At 38.5% G+C, this 16,525-nt stretch overlaps 1 protein-coding gene across 4 annotated transcripts; it reads right to left on the bottom strand.

The window, feature by feature from the left end:
- Positions 1-124: 124 nt before the first annotated feature.
- Positions 125-16,316, bottom strand: LOC141429819 (V-type proton ATPase catalytic subunit A). Of its 4 annotated transcripts, none has more exons than XM_074090370.1 (14): positions 16,210-16,316; positions 13,261-13,366; positions 11,854-11,966; positions 10,695-10,922; positions 9,695-9,832; positions 8,887-9,038; positions 7,613-7,737; positions 5,422-5,568; positions 4,381-4,596; positions 3,910-4,069; positions 3,228-3,297; positions 1,954-2,090; positions 1,264-1,453; positions 125-723 (listed from the first exon to the last, which is right to left on the bottom strand). In XM_074090370.1, the coding sequence occupies exons 2-14, from the start codon at positions 13,343-13,345 to the stop codon at positions 631-633; spliced, it is 1,854 nt and encodes a 617-aa protein (XP_073946471.1). In that variant the 5' UTR covers positions 13,346-13,366; positions 16,210-16,316; the 3' UTR covers positions 125-630. The 4 variants fall into 4 exon arrangements, with proteins under 4 accessions (XP_073946471.1, XP_073946474.1, XP_073946473.1 ...); XM_074090373.1 differs by having other exon boundaries at positions 13,261-13,369; positions 16,211-16,291; XM_074090372.1 differs by lacking the exon at positions 16,210-16,316 and adding an exon at positions 16,119-16,202.
- Positions 16,317-16,525: the final 209 nt, after the last annotated feature.

Raw genomic sequence — 16,525 nt, 5'->3', positions numbered from 1 at the left:
CCCCTGGTGTTGCAGATGTCTATGGGCGGTGGTGATCTCTTATCATCAGGGTCTATGCTCGTTAGCCATCCAGTCGAATAAAAAAAAAAGACTAACAATCTGCTACAGAATAAAAACACAATAATAATTTAATATAATTATTTATTGATTTATTTATCATCTTCCTCTCAACACTTAACGTCACATAGTCTGAACAAGGAAACTTCGCGAGAACGATATTTGTACACGACGGAGGCGACACGAGTCCGACACGACCGCTCCTCTACGACGCGCGAGAACTTAATACTGAAACAAGCTGCCACAACGTGGCTTATATGACACATCGGCAAAAAAGCAAAAATTCCGACTACACCTAAATAACGTGGAATGCAAGAGGGTACTCGATACATTGTAAAATATCAATGGGCAAATAATTCATCGTTAATGTATATAAATAGTATATTTTATTAGTACAATAACAACTAATCAACTGTGTGGTGGGACGCACCAAATAGATTTACGGTTTATTTACAAGCGGAGTGTACCTTTAGAACATGAGTAATACAAGTTACTTAAACCTATGCACTCTCTACATAGATAATAATTAGGTCTAGAACGTATTAACAAGGGCCGGGCGGCCGTTTGCGGGGCTTAGTCTTCGAGGTTGCGGAAGGCGGCCGCCATGTCTTCGAGGATCTGGTCGAAGTCAGCCTTGATCTTAGCCTCGCCGTCTTTCACGGGGTCCTGGGAACAACCAGTTATATGTTTATGACATGATAGCATGAAGGCCACAGTTATATACATTTCAATTTGTTATTTCGGAGTTTTATTAACTTGGAAAAGAAAAGAGTAAGTAACAATTGAATGGAAATAAAACTAACCTAAACTTAAAATAACTACATAATACTACTTAAAATTCACTTCAGTGGTTCAGCTAGGATCGTCTCCGCAGGACGGAAATCCTCAACGATCACTGGCATAGTCTTGAAATTTGGTACGGAAATGTAGTTTGGATGAAAATGCAGGTACAGTCAGCAAAAAAAGCCTATACTAAAAATTTAATTTTTAACTAAAACTTGTTTGATTTAATTTTTGCTTAACCTTTTAACCGCCAATACGTTTTCATTCGTACGTGCCCGTATCGCCACCTGCACCGAAACTATATGACATTTTGTCTTAATTATAAGACTGCGGCGAAATCAGCTGGATAATTTTTGTCTTATAATTCAGACAATGGCGGTTAAAGGGTTAAAAGTATAAAGTCGAGTGTAGAGGTGACGTTACCTTGAACTTCATGGAGGAGAGCTGGTAGAGCACGGGCCCCATGGCGTCGCGGATGACGTTCCACGTGACCTTGTTGTCGGACTGCGCCGTGGCCTCGACCGCGTGCCGCGACATGTCGTAGAACGAGATCATGTTCTTGAGCATGCCCACCGTCTTGTAGAACGGACAGAACCGGTCGTACGCCGAGTAACTGGGGAAAACAAACTTTATTATCACAACATTTTCTTCAAAAATTTGGAGCCATAAATCAACGATGCGCTAAGAACTGATTGAATAGTATGCGCTAGCGATAGTGAAAAACAGGTATTTTTTTAGCCAAAATATGTTTATAAATAATGCAAAATAAAATATTATATTACTATAAATATGCACCTTTACGTAGTATAAAATTAAGTCACTTCCCGCCGTCTCACTGTTGGTATGTACGTTTAGATCTTTAAAACCGTACAACGGATTTTAATGCGGTTTTCGCCATCAGACGGACATTATTTCATGGATAGTTTATAAATCTAATACATATAACTAGCGACGCGCCCCTGCTTTTGCGCGGGTGTTTCTTTGGTAAAAGAAGGAGAAAAATGTGAGGTCTTAGATTAGACCTTTACTTTTTAACTACTATTTTTCATAGTCGCACCTGTGAGAAGCCAGGGCAGCAGGGCAGGGATAAGATGATAAACGTGTCAAACTGACCTGTTCTGCTGCAGGAAGTCGTCTTTGAGCAGCTTGGCGACCTCGAGGGTGATCTTGTCGGTCTCTGCGAGCGACGCCTTGCCCACCAGCTGCACGATCTCGGACAAGTCCTCCTCCTCCTGGAGGATCTCCTTAACCTGGGGGGGGGGGGGCTTGCTTAATATACACGCTCAAAGTCCGCGCCAGTGATGGCCAAAGTACGGCCCGCGAAGGTATTTAATCCGGCCCGCCGACGTTCTTTCGAAGTAAATAGTACCTACCTACCTATACGGCCCGCGATCATAATATAATTTCATTATTTGGCAAAAATATAAAAAAGTATAAAATTGAACTGTATAATCCTGGCCCTCCTCTAAGATATTTGTAACTTTCTGGCCCCCACATGAAGAAAGTTTGCCCACCACTGATCTGGGCCCTCCCTTCCCAGCCATAATGTATTAAGTATAAAATGTATCTTGCTATACCTGCCAGGGTCCATGTGGCGCAATTATGTTTTAAGACCTGTACAAATACCATGGTTGCAATAAAGAATTAAATTGAATTGATTTTTTCGGAGTGCACGTCCCCATCTCCTAAAACCTCATTGAATGTAAAAGAATAAAAATAGGTATACAATAGCAAGGGATTAGTGTCTTTAGCACTTTGTGACTCAACCCCAAATATCGATATAAGAACACTTGTCTTGTGCTGCCCTCATAAGGGAAATGACAGTATCTCAAAAAAAAACACTTTTGGGTTATTTATAATCGTAGCATCTGATGCTACAATAACATAACTCAATCAAGTGTCCTTATTTTACAAGCTTTTGTTTAGTTTCACCTGTCCCGTTGTCTATCTGTCTGGTTGTCTGTAGTCAAATCTTGTAAGTTAAATTTGACCAACTTCCAGTAGTCAGATTGACTTGAAATTTGGAATACTTAAGTAAATCGCGTGACAATACATACAATAATCTAGTAGTGACATCCTAGTAGTCCAGCCAGGATCGTCTCCGCAGGACGGAACTCTTCAACGGTTAATAGCATCGAAATCTATTTATCACTGACTGAACTAAATTTAAAAAGTGTGTGTATCTGTAGCTGTCTTTTTTTATATATTATATCCCAATAATATGTTTCTTTTTATATTATTAGTGTCACTGTCAATATCATTCTTCACATTATCGTCTAGTGCTTGCTATGATATCCTTAACCAAATGAATACATTGTTGTTTTTTGTTTTGTATTGTTGTTTGTTTTTTTTTATGGGCACAAATTAAAGAATCCAGATCATCTCACCTTAGTCCTGAGGGGCACGAAGTCTTGGTAGTTCTTCTCATAGAAGTCATCGAGAGCGCGCATGTACTTGCTGCGAACAAATTGACAACTCAGAACTCGTACAAAAAAGTCACCGACCAATTTAAAACTTTTGCACATAATATGGCCAACTTATTCTATCCTAAGCAATGTTAAGCAAACGCTCGTTCTAGCTACTATAAAAATCTGTCCGGCAAGCAGCAATGTAAATCAAAATGTAAAGCTATGTCACTCACATTCGCGCGAATACGCGAACCAACAAGATGTAAAACGACATTTCCAAAAGATTTCAGTCGGCGTTTGACACACATCAAAGCGCACGAACCTTGATCCTTGGACAACGTGTCCTACCTGAGACATCGTGTGATGTTGATTTTCATAAGCGTTTTTGTGTGAAAAAATCTCATAAACCATTAAAAGAAATACCAGGCGTTCGTTATATTTACAATAATAACCAAATATGAACAGAGAAAAAAAAACATTTTCATGTTCATTTATTTGTACAATGCACGAATGTTTCCGTGCATGTATGTGCGCCCTGTTACGTGACAAATTTTATATCCATAAAATGTGTTGCTATTTTTTTTTAATTTTCCACGATGGGCTAGCAAGACTCTAATAACTATCTAATATAAAAACAACATTCTGAAAAAGTTTTAAGAACCTGTAAGAGATGAGCCAGTTGATGGAGGGGAAGTGTTTCCTCTGGGCCAGTTTCTTGTCGAGACCCCAGAACACCTGCACGATGCCCAGCGTGGCGGCCGTCACCGGGTCCGAGAAGTCACCACCGGGCGGGGACACGGCGCCCACGATGGACACGGAACCTGGATTATTAAAGCTGTTTCAATTTCGAATGCAGGCACGAAAAAAATCAAAAGAGTAGTACATGTTAACAGTAGTAGTGTGTAGTGTCACATGTGACATGTTAGTCTAGCATCTGGTAGCATGGAGAACGCTTGTGTTGCTCTGAAGACGAGCTCTGGTCGAGTTCTAAACGCGTCAGTGTAGTGTGGTGGTGATGGATGGGTTTGTGTAGAGGTGGAGGAACTGCATGAACACATTTCTTGCAGAAACGAGCTATCATAAGTTCGCGGGTGAGGTCATTGTTTCAATTCGTCCCTAGAGGTGTACCGACCTTCCCTCTCGGGGTTGCCGAGGCACTTGACGCGTCCAGCGCGCTCGTAGAAGGAGGCCAGCCGCGCGCCCAGGTAGGCGGGGTAGCCGGAGTCAGCCGGCATCTCAGCCAGACGGCCCGAGATCTCACGCAGCGCCTCAGCCCAACGGGACGTGGAGTCAGCCATCATGGACACGTTGTAGCCCATGTCACGGAAGTACTCGGACAGGGTGATGCCTAGGGGAGAGATATAGATATATAAAGAGGTTATTCCCACCTGTTACCGTCTATTTGTTACCAGTGGTAACAGGTGGGAAGTTTTTTCCCAACTTTTACCAGTGGTAACTAATTGGCTACCTACGAGACAGGCTGTACCTAGTGGAGGGGTTAGTGCATTGCTGTTTCAAAGTTTGCATGTACACAATTTATTTCATTTAGTTCTCTACATGTTAAGGTCTAAATTATATTTTTCTTTTCTCGAATCTTAATGTATATATTGTGTAAGTAAATAAATACTTTACTTTTATTAATGGGAATAAAAATTCCCAACTGTTACCACTAAACTAATTGGTGGTAACTACTGGGAAAAAAATCCCAGTAGTTACCACCAATTGCTTTAGTGGTAACAAATGGGGTTAAAATCCCAGTTGTTACCACCGAGTACTTAGTGGTAAAAGATGGGAAAAAAATCCCAACTGTTACCACTGCTAACAAATTAGTGGTAACAGGTGGGAATAACCCATATAAAGATATTCAATTATACTAGCGTCGCTATCATCTGAGCTCTAAGGTCCTAAAACCATGTTTTTTTGTTTCGCTCGCACGTGGGAGGTTATCGGATCTCTCGCAAGCACTTTACAGCCGCTTGCGAACGTAATTACAGCACTAATCCATCCATTCCGATTTATCTACTCGAGTTTTGATACTGTTCCGTCCGACGATACAGTTGTAAAAATTTGTACAAAACTGTAGTTTTCTCACACACATGATCCGATTCGAACGGTGTCGTCTGACGATTGCGTTTGTGGGTTCTATAACAATAGTGTTGTAATAGTAACTGACCGGTGTAGATGGAGGCCTCTCGGGCGGCGACGGGCATGTTGGAGGTGTTGGCGACGAGGGCGGTACGCTTCATGATGGACTCGGTGACTCCGTCGATCTCCACCGTCAGCTCGGGGAAATCACGCAGTACCTCAGACATCTCGTTACCTAACGACAAACAATGTTTTATTGAAACAAAAACAAATTATTAATGTGATGCATCAACAAAACAAAGAATTTATCCCTTTAAGGAATTTCTAACAGTAAACCTATGAGAGGAGCATTTGTGTAGGGACCGACAAAGAGTGAGTTCAAAAGTCTGAAATCCTACTAATATTATAAATGCGAAAGTGTGTGGTTTCTAGATTTGGTTTATAGATAGTATATAGGCTGGGATGATGAAACGTTTGGAATAACACATAGGCTACTTCTTACCCCGATATTTCTATGGGTAAATTATAAAAATAAAAAGAGAGAGAGAGAGAGAGAGAGAGAGATTTACACGTATTCGATACACATAAAAATACATTAGATGGAGAGAAAATAATAATAATAATAACATCGAATAGTATAAAGTGGACCCCACTCAGCATACTGTTACGGCAAGCCGCAACGCTGCTTTTCAGTGGGACCCATTTAAAAACTAAAACATATTAGTTATTTATGATACAAGTGCGGAAAGTAGGCAATTCCAAACGAGTGGCGGAGAACTTGAAACACGAGCGAAGCGAGTGTTTTGAGCCGGCACGAGTTGGGAATTTCCTACTTTTGACACGTATATCATACAACGTTTTACAATGCATTAAGCGAGGAAAAAAATCGAGGCAGTGACTACATCATTTTTTTGTCATACTCCTTTTACTACAGTAGCAGGCAGTAGATATACATACCGACATGCACGCCAAACCAAATTCGTTAACGTATACACTTTATTAAACCAACTTTCATAACAATCATTGACTCAGAGGATTAGAACAGCTACAGCTAGGTACTAATGATAGGTAAAGAAGACTTTGTTTTAGTATCGTGATTTTTTATGATTAGTTATTAGCCCTTGTTGCTTGACATTTTCCACACTTATATTGGCTAGTCCTTATCTCCTGCACGCTCCTATAATGCTAAATATCAGTGCAACCCGTGAATAAATCCGTGTAATAGTTAATTATCATCAAGTATATGTTTTATGTATCTAATCTACCAGCTATTAACAAAAAGTTACCGTAAATCTGAGATTTTTTAGCTTTGGAACTGTAAATAAATCAAAATTGGTTCACTAATTCTAATAGATAAAAGCAAATAAATAATAAAACATACCGGTAGATGTTATAATATCCATGTGTGTAGAAGTAGATTATTCTATCAATTTACGATGTTTATTAACTTAGGTATGTATATTATAGTTCACGTATTTTGTTCAGCATTGAGTTTGTCACTGACAATATGTGCTTCGTGGAGGACGAAAGGCGGCGTAAAGTCACATATAAATTCATCATTTAAACTCTTCATTTTATTTACTCATCAAAAATTAATTCACCGGACTGAACTCATGAACATTACTTTGGCGGGGTTTCATGACAGGCGCGAACGGGTAACCATGATTGGTTCGTGCTACGTCGTGCGCGCGCACTGGAAGCTCATTGGTTAACTTTCGAGTGCGCGCGCTTGACGTCGCACGGTCCGAATTGGACTCAAGAATTTATTCCCTTTTTTTCATAACTTTAGACGGAATTAAAATACGAGTTTACATGAAAAAAAAAATTAACGTTCTCTTTTCTGTCGCGTTTAATCTGTATTATCTTATCAGTAAATATTCAGTTGGTTGCATCAAACGTTTTCTTATTTGTTCAAAGCCTAACTATAACGACTCTTTAGACTTATTTTTTTAACAATAGTTTGGACATCATTTGGCAATTTAAAAAGTTACTTTACCGCACAAGTGCGGTAAGTAAAATCCATACAACTTTACGGCACACTTGTGGATGCGTGCAGGAATCACTAATTTTCTATGGATATGTTGACCCACGTCAAGAGGCACTTTCCGAGCACGTGCATTGTAAAAAAACATACAACACACTATGACGACACGAACGCCAGCGGAAGGAAGTTCGCAACCGGAAATAATGGCAACACTCGATCAGTTTAACCATCTTCGAAACAGTTAAACCTCAACAAGTCAAACCAGGATTGTAGCGTAATATGCTAGGCTACGTACCGCGCTCTCCGCATCCTACGTAGACGATGACATCAGAGTTGGAGTACTTGGACAGCGCCTGCGAGATGACAGTCTTGCCGCACCCGAAGGCCCCCGGGATGGCAGTGGTACCTCCCTGCACGCAGCTGTGGACCAACGTTACCTCAACATATCATCAACATACACCTCGAACAAACCACATGCTTTCAAATAAATAACTTCAGTATTATATCATGGACAGGGATATTTGTAAATAATTCCGAGCACCATTGATGATAACTTACTTCAAATAGCGAATCTATGTACAGTCGAACCATTTCATTCCTGACCCACCATAGAACATTCTCACATTAAGGGGCTGTTTCACAATCCATATATGTCATATTGACGACCAGATGGCCTAGTGGTTAGAGAACCTGACTATGAAGCTTGAGGTCCCGGGTTCAATTCCCGTGTCGGGGCAGATATTTGTATGACAAATACGAATGTTTGTTCTCGGGTCTTGGGTGTTTACTATGTATTTAAGTATGTATCTATATCTATATAATTACATTTATCCGTTGCTTAGTACCCATAACACAAGCTTTGCTAAACTTACTTTGGGACTAGGTCAATTAGTGTGAATTGTCCCGTGATATTTATTGATTAGTGTTAACTGACGGTTAAATGTGATGCCGTCTCCGTCTATTCGCACAAAACAAATAGAGACGGCATCACATTTAACCGTCAGTTAACACTAATCAATGGATGGTGAAACAGCCCCTTAGTGTCATAATAAATTCCCTTGTCAAGCAATGCAATGTCACTATGACTTTGTCTACGAAAAGGTTCCACAATGGGTTACAATTCAGTTGGTTCGTTCGTAGTGTCGAAAATGTAGTTGTGTTAAATACTCGTGGTGTATATAGATTTACAATGTTCTTTAATGATCTGGTAGATCAAAATCTGTTTAAAAAAAATATATACTCCTCGTCGTGTTTCTTGCCGGTTTATGTGAGGAGAGGTTTTTCCAAACAAATAGTAGATTTATTGACATTTATAAGTACTTGTTATAGCCTAAATTGAACAAAGACATTTTTACTTTGACTTTGGATTTTGAGACTACGTTTTTGATATATGGTAATGCACTGAAAAATCCTTATTAAATGGGAGAATTTAAACAAAACCATTGGCAGGCGGGAACTTTGTATTTTTTCTCTCTGTGTACCTGTTTTCTGTATCGATTACTATTTCTGGTGAAGAGAAAGAAAAAAGAAAAAGAGACATTGTATTGTATTGTTATTGTTATTACTCACGGGAAGAGCGAGTCGAGCACGCGCTGTCCGGTCAGCAGCGGGTGGTTGGCGGGCAGCTTCTCGGCGCAGGGTCGCGGCTGGCGCACGGGCCACACTTGCAACATGCTGTAAGAGTTCTTCTCGCCGTCAAACTCCATCTCCAAAACCGTGTCCTGCGGCCCATCAAACGTTAACGTTAACAATAAAACAGTTATCTTCTGACGATTAAAATTATGTGTATGGCTGATTTCCCTTTACTGCAAATGTCGGACTGAATGTCATATCAGATTGGCATGTCATGTCTACTGGAAATGCCTAAAGACAAAAAGTTTTTTTGCACAAATCCTAGTGTAAAAGTTTATTTACTGCCAACAGGGTCAAAATGTTTTAATTGCAAATACTTTAGCGTTAAGACGTATTTTCTTCAAACATCAGTGTGTCAAAATGTTTTTACTGCAAATATCCAAGTGTCAAAATGTTTTTACTGCAAATATCCAAGTAAAAAAATTTTTTACTGCAAATATTCAAGTGTCGAAATGTTTTTACTGCAGAAATCCAAGTATCAAAATGTTTTTACTGCAAATATCCTAGTATCAAAATGTTTTTACTGCAAATATCCTAGTGTCAAATGTTTTTACTGCAGATACCTTGGTGTCAAAGTGTTTTTACTGCAATACGCTGTGTCAAGATGTCTTTTGTTCAAACGCCCAAGTGTCAAAACGTTTTTACTTCAAACACCCTAGTGTAAAAACGTTTTTACTGCAACCATCCCAGTGTCCAAACTGTGTTTACTGCAAATATCAAAGTGCGTTTAATAAGTAATACTGACGGTGACGTTATAGTTGCCGGCGGGCGCGATGTAGGTGATGGTGCCCCGGGCCTTGGGCGGCACCAGCATGCGGTGCTTGACCAGCGTGTTCTCGTGCACGATGCCGTACAGGTCGCCGCCCGTCACGTGAGACCCCACCTGGAATATACTATACGTGTTACACTATACCTATACCTACCCACACCATTACACTATACAAACATTCATTTTGTTATGAACCACCAATATTCATTTTTTATCAGTCTGTTTATGTCAATAACTATTTAAAATGATTGCGTGCATTTTGTTTAAGGCAGTTGTCTCACCGCCGGCGAGGAAACGATTGGCTATCGACTATTTTCTCGCTCAAGAAACGAACAAAAGATATAAGATCGATGAATGATGCTGATGGAAGATGAGTAAAAGACACATATATTAATAGTTGATCGCTGGCGGTTCACACTGCCGACGAGAACTCGCTCTTACATCATTTGTCGCAGCGACAAGAGCTATAAGACTCGCTAAGCTATAAAACTAGCTCAGCGATACTCGCTCAGCACTGTTAGCTTGGCGGCCGCCCGGCTCGAGCGAGAAGAGCGAGTAATCGCCCGTCGTGCTCGAACACTCGCTTTTCACTGCTCGCCCACTCGGTTCTAGTTACTCGCTCTGCTCGCTTCTCGCTCATCGTCGGCGGTGGGACAAGTGCCTAAAGAAGGGGCTCTGCTAACACTGGATATTCATAGATAATTTATACAAATTTGTACAGAACCCTTGGCCACTTGGCCAGTTTTTTTTCAGAGTCCTTCTTAGTCATCAGTCAAATTGAACATTTAATTATTACTTAGACCAATCAATTTGATTTCTTATCAATCTTATAGCTTCTTACAACAGTCATTTAAAATAGTAATTTAATTGAAAACTAATATCTACTTTTTAGATCATTACAATAAAAAAGTTACAGTTTTTGAAAAGCTGTAAAAAAATATTAAGACAGACATAACTTTACGAATTTAACATTTACCTTAACGTTCAACGGGTTGAACTCCCACGACATCTCTCGGGCGAGGCAGGGCACGTTGACACCCTTGGGGATGTAGATGGACTGGGTCATCTCGTTAATGTCCTTCAGAGGGCGCTGGATGCCGTCAAAGATGGAGCCCAGGATGCCGGGGCCCAGCTCCACGGAGAGGGGCTTGCCTGTGCGGAGTACGGGGTCGCCCACTGTCACACCGGATGTCTCCTCGTATACCTGGGTGGTTGAATTGGCGTCAGATGTAGTGCTGAGGGTTATCAATCGTATATAATTGCAATATCGCGCGTGTATAACTGACAGACAGACAACACACAGTCTAAACCACTGGTGACGGAAAGCTATAGAAAGCTTGAGAAATTCCAATGGGACAAGTTACTAGCATTTTTTGAAGTTCCATACTGCAAAAGCATGGAACCCTTACATCACTTTACTGGCTGACTGTCTCTCCATCTCTTAATAACCTTTTTAGGGTTCCGGAACCAAAATGGCAAAAACGGCCCCCTTATAGTTTCGCCATGTCTGTCTGTATGTCTATCTGTCTGTCCGTCCGCGGCTTTGCTCAGGGACTATCAATGCTAGAAAGCTGTAATTTTGCACGGATATATATAAAACTATGCCGACAAAATTAAAAAAATTTAAAAAAAGTGGGGTGATTTTTTTTTCTCATCCAACCCTATAGTGTGGGGTATCGTTGGATAGGTCTTTTAAAACCATTAGGGGGTTGCTAAAACGACTTTTCGATTCAGTGATTTATTTGCGAAATATTCAACTTTAAAGTGGAAATTTTCATTAAAATCGAGCGTCCCCCCCCCCTCTAAAATCTAAACCGGTGGGTGGAAAAATTAGAAAAAAATCAGGATGGTAGCAAGTATATCAAACTTTCAAGGAAAACTATAACGGCTAAGTTTGCTTGAGAATTATTAGTAGTTTATGAGTAGATAGCAGCCTAAGGTATAAAATATACCTTAACTTGTAAGATTCGGTATAAAATACGAAATCCTTAGAAAAATATTACTTAATTTTTTCGTAATGGCTACGGAACCCTATTTTGGGCGTGTCCGACACGCTCTTGGCCGGTTTTTTTCTTAGGAACGCGTGGAGGCATCGAGTAGTAATTGATATGAAAAACTTGGAAAATATATGTTACCTGGATGGTGGCCATGTCACCCTCGAGACGGATGATCTCTCCGACCAGCTCGTTGTAGCCGACGCGCACCAGCTCGTACATAGCGGACCCGGACATCTTCTCCGCCGTCACGACTGGCGGGGTAACACATTACATTACATCAAATACCATGTGGGAGGGCGATGGCGAATAATAAAAAAATTCGACATGTATTAACCGTTTAGGTAAATACAAAGTATAGCATGAGTGATGCGGAACTGGGTTCAATATTTATCGCTTTCCTTGTGTATTTCACGATTTAAGCATCTTCACAAATGGACATTTTGATTCATAGACCATCTGACATACTGGTCATTTTGATTAATAGTCCATCTGACATATTGGTAATTTTGATGCATAAAAGATCCAGTCACTGAGCCAATCTCCATGGTTGTTTTTTTATAGCCCGGTATAATAAAGAGCAAAATTCGGAGAAAATCTTGAAAGAAATTTGGTCAAAAATGTCCAAGAGATCACAAAATCATCATGAACAACCGAACCTTGAAGATAAACTAAGTATTATGGTGCTTAAAAGATAATTATCTTAATTGAGATAATGCAGGCATTTCAATCAAAATGCCTCCACAAAGAAGCCTAATCAAAACTAGTCTCTATTGCATTGGCATAGTGCTTCAAATAGAGAAATTCAGACTGAGATTATTACAACATCTTTATAGGGTCATTTCATTACAAGGACAGTAATAGAAGGAATGTTTGCTGCACGAATTACAACCTTATGGGAAGGATGTTGCAGGGGAGAAAAGTACCAACTAACTTCGGCGCCGTCATATACGTAAAACATTTTCCTACAGTTAAGGGGCTACCCGAGGTTTTCATCGATTTTTGACAAGTTTTGAATCATATCTCCTACTTTTGCACTACAGATAGAATTATAAGCCAAACGGCTATCGGTTCTTTAATCTTTGATCTCCATTTTAGTCGACCGGATTTTGAAAAAGATGAATACTTAGATTTGTATGATTTTTTTAAACATTGTCTAAAAAAACACTTATTTCGTATCTCTATTGACGTGAAAGATCTAACATATACGAAATCTACATATTTGGGTTCGTCTTTGACGTCTCTAAAAACGTGTCGAGGGTTTTCATTTGAAACCAATTAACACAAAAGTTATGGGCAAAAAACATTGTTCAACTTTGATGCCAAATATCTCAAGGATAATGAACTTTGAAGTAAATATGGGATAATATATTGCTTAAAGCCGTTGTTGTTAATATTAAGCTACAAAAAATATTAGAAAACTAAGGAATTCAGTTCGAAGGTCATTGGGGCATGGGATCCCCTTAAAATAAGGGGGGCGAGCTGTCAGACGGCCACTCAGCAAGGGAGTGCGATATCTGTGGAGTTACTTAAGGAATGATAGCATACCTGGACCGGACACGGCGAACACGAAGCCAAATCTGTCCTCATTCTCCTCGTAGGCGATCGTCTTCAAACCGCCCCTTGTCGCCATTTTGAATTTATATCCTTATATCTGTAAAAAACAAAACTATTAGCAGCACTTTAAAAAATGTAGAGCACAAAGCAGGATTGAGGTCTATGCCTTGAGGCTTTAAAGGAGTGGGGGACCCAAGGGCTAAAGGCGGATAAGTTCCTAACCCATAGAAGACACTATAACAGAGGATTACCGTAACATATCATCATCATCATTACAGTAATAGACTGGCCAGCGAAAGAAGTCCCCGCATTTTTTACGAAAATTTAATCTGGTATCATTTTTGAGATTGTCAAAATTGACATATTGTCATTCTAACTCGGCCTAGATAATTTTGATATTTCTGCTTTAAGAAATAAATAAATAATATTTTGTTTAATTCAACCTCTTACCATCCTCAAAATGCAAAATGTTATAAGATCATGTTAGAATTAAAATGTCAGAAGATACCTTTATTCAATGCCATAATGGTCCAATCCAAAAGTTGATGCATCTGGACTGTACGTAAATGGGCACTGACAAAGGTCATAAAATTTACCAAGGGACTCCTAAAGTACATCATCAACTTTCACACATTACTATAATGAATGTTGATGCAGCTTGAAGAGTCCTGAGTATAATTTAATATCTGGAAAATTTAAATAATATCTAAGTATCAACATCATTTAATCAGTGTACAGCAAGTGGTTTGTTTTTTTTTTATTTTGGTGCTTTCGCTGGCCAGAGTCTGAGTGTGGTAAGTTTGAAAACATAAATTAACACAATTTATGTTACAGTTTTCTGATATCCAATGACACAGCACAAAAATTAGATAAGACTTGACACAGAACAACCCAAACAATCCTGATTGTAATATCTTATTAACTCCTTTTCAGCCATTGTCATATTTTCCAGTCTTGCCATTTAAACTATACAATAGGGATATGGTATCTGACTTGTCCTAACACGATTAACCAATATTTCAAACACAGCTTTAACAAAATACATTTAATTTAAACCCAGAAAAACAGACTAATAATATTACTTAAGTCTCGTGTGTGACATTTAGAAAATCACAAAAATTAAACAGTTCAACTCGCAATAATAATTATAAGTCAGGAATGGACAGACTACCTAGTATTTATCTTTTAGATTTTTGTAAATGTGAGCGCGTTCAGTGCAGGGGGCGCCGCCGTCACCGTCACCGCCAACGTCGTGAACTCACCTTTGAATAAGATCAAAACTAAACAGTCAGACTGTTCTTGAGTTATTGTGAGTTGAACCATTTAACTTTTGTAATTTTTCAAACCACATTTATATTCCATTTGAGTGGTTTTTAGTAGCTTTAGAAAAGTAGTCACTTGAATTGGCTAACTAGCGATATCACAGTTCAGTATTATCATAGAAAATCTATAGTGGACTGACCATAAAAATTATGTCAATTGATTAGTCTCAAATTACCTATAAACTCACCAGTAGGTACTTGAATCGTACAGTATCCTACACTACAACCAGTCTATGAAATCAGTAATGATCTGAAGCCAGCAACTGTCAGCAGATCAGATGATTCTTATCAACTGATAAGGTCACCATCAATCACTGTCAATTGGGGAAATGTTTTTGATATTAAAATTACTCTTTTGGATATTCTTTATGGTCAATGAGGATTCTGGAGGAATATCAGCCGTTACCAGATACTATTACAGAAATCTGTTCTGTTCATTTCAAATTTTCCAATTGGATCTTTAACCATACTATTAGTCGTAAAAATTTACTGATGCAGACAAGTATCATCAGAAAAAAGCTTGCATTGGAAAAATATTTTTTATCTTAACAAGTAACTGGGTCATTACACCAGTGTTATGTCATTATATCAAATAACTTATATGTTCACATTATGTAGAAATGGTGGGAGATTCGGATACAGTTTCCAGTTATCCGGTAGGCATACAGGACCTCTAATAAATAACCAAAAACATCATCAAAATCAACAGCCAATTAATAAAAAGTGAGCATGAAATGGTTTGAAATGCTTGAATAGACCTACCAGAGCATCACATGATTTGCTCAGAAATACCAAACCTTGCCAAACTCATTCTAACTTTCTAACATGACAGTCACAGACGGTTATAGTTCTTGAAAACACCTTTAACTATCAAAAGTTAAGGAAATTTTGATGAGCACTACATTACATAAGCTTTGAACTTTTTTTACAAATAATGAATAAAAACTTTCTGGAATAGACAAATATTAACAATATCCCAATTCCAAAGGTGCTTGTTTCTTTTCTTTACTTTTTCTTTAGATAAAAATCACTATGAATAACATTAATATCTATCATACTACTTTATATTATTATATATTTCCATTATAATGTTTTCTAATAAGATTTTGCTTTTTTTAAAAATTTCCATCAAAATCTTTGATAAAGTTAACATGGAAAAGCTTATTAGTTATACCTATGAAAATATCAAAAGGACGCCTACCATGAATTCACGTAAAAAAACTATGATATTATGTTATTTACAGAAAAAAAATCTTCAATTGTAATTGGGATGGGCCTGGGATGGTTGCAAGTAAGTGACTATGATCACATGATGAACGAAAATTACAAAAAAGCTATTTTTTAAACGTAACACTGTTGATTTATATCCGTTTTTTTATTGGAAAATACCTAGGTAGACTATTAAAATAGATATAAAAAATAATGGTTAGGTACGCACCAAATCCAACACCCAGACACTACAAAATTCTGGAGTAAATTTGACAATGGCAGTTCGGGCGATAGCTTACCAAATTTCAGGATTGTTACCTAAATATCCACAAGGAATAGCACAAGCACGACTAAAAACAAACCAAGCAATAGCTAAAATACGGTGGTAAATAATTTAAATCAGACTCACGGGACGGGAAAGATAGAAAAGTCGAGCCGAGAATGGCGGAGAAGCACAACTTATCACAAGACCAATGATAAAAGTAAAGTCAGCTGACTAAACGTGTCTATGCTATGCACTACTGTCTATGGTATCTTTTCATTGATTTTTGCCAAAGATTTTTGCGTTTTGTTATTACACTACACGGAGTGAAACATTTCGAAAATTATTATCTATCTAAATTAAATAATATTATTTAATAAGTGTTTTTAAGTTCGTTTTATGCAAGCATCAATCATCGTTTTTGTTATTGAGAATTTAATAAAACAACATCAGTTAACACGGG

This window comes from Choristoneura fumiferana, chromosome 7, assembly GCF_025370935.1.
Source record: "Choristoneura fumiferana chromosome 7, NRCan_CFum_1, whole genome shotgun sequence".
Classification (NCBI taxonomy): domain Eukaryota; kingdom Metazoa; phylum Arthropoda; class Insecta; order Lepidoptera; family Tortricidae; genus Choristoneura; species Choristoneura fumiferana.
The sequence above is the reverse complement of the archived record's forward strand: the minus strand, read 5'-3'. Positions and strand labels throughout refer to the sequence as shown.

Bases quoted from the DNA above. Each gene is read 5' to 3' on its own strand.
- LOC141429819 (XM_074090370.1), bottom strand. From the start codon at position 13,345: ATGGCGACAAGGGGCGGTTTGAAGACGATCGCCTACGAGGAGAATGAG. The intron at 3,298-3,909 runs GTTCTTAAAACT...ATTTGTTCGCAG, and splicing joins AACTGGCTCATCTCTTACAG to CAAGTACATGCGCGCTCTCG. The intron at 1,454-1,953 runs GTCAGTTTGACA...TGTTTTCCCCAG, and splicing joins GACTTCCTGCAGCAGAACAG to TTACTCGGCGTACGACCGGT.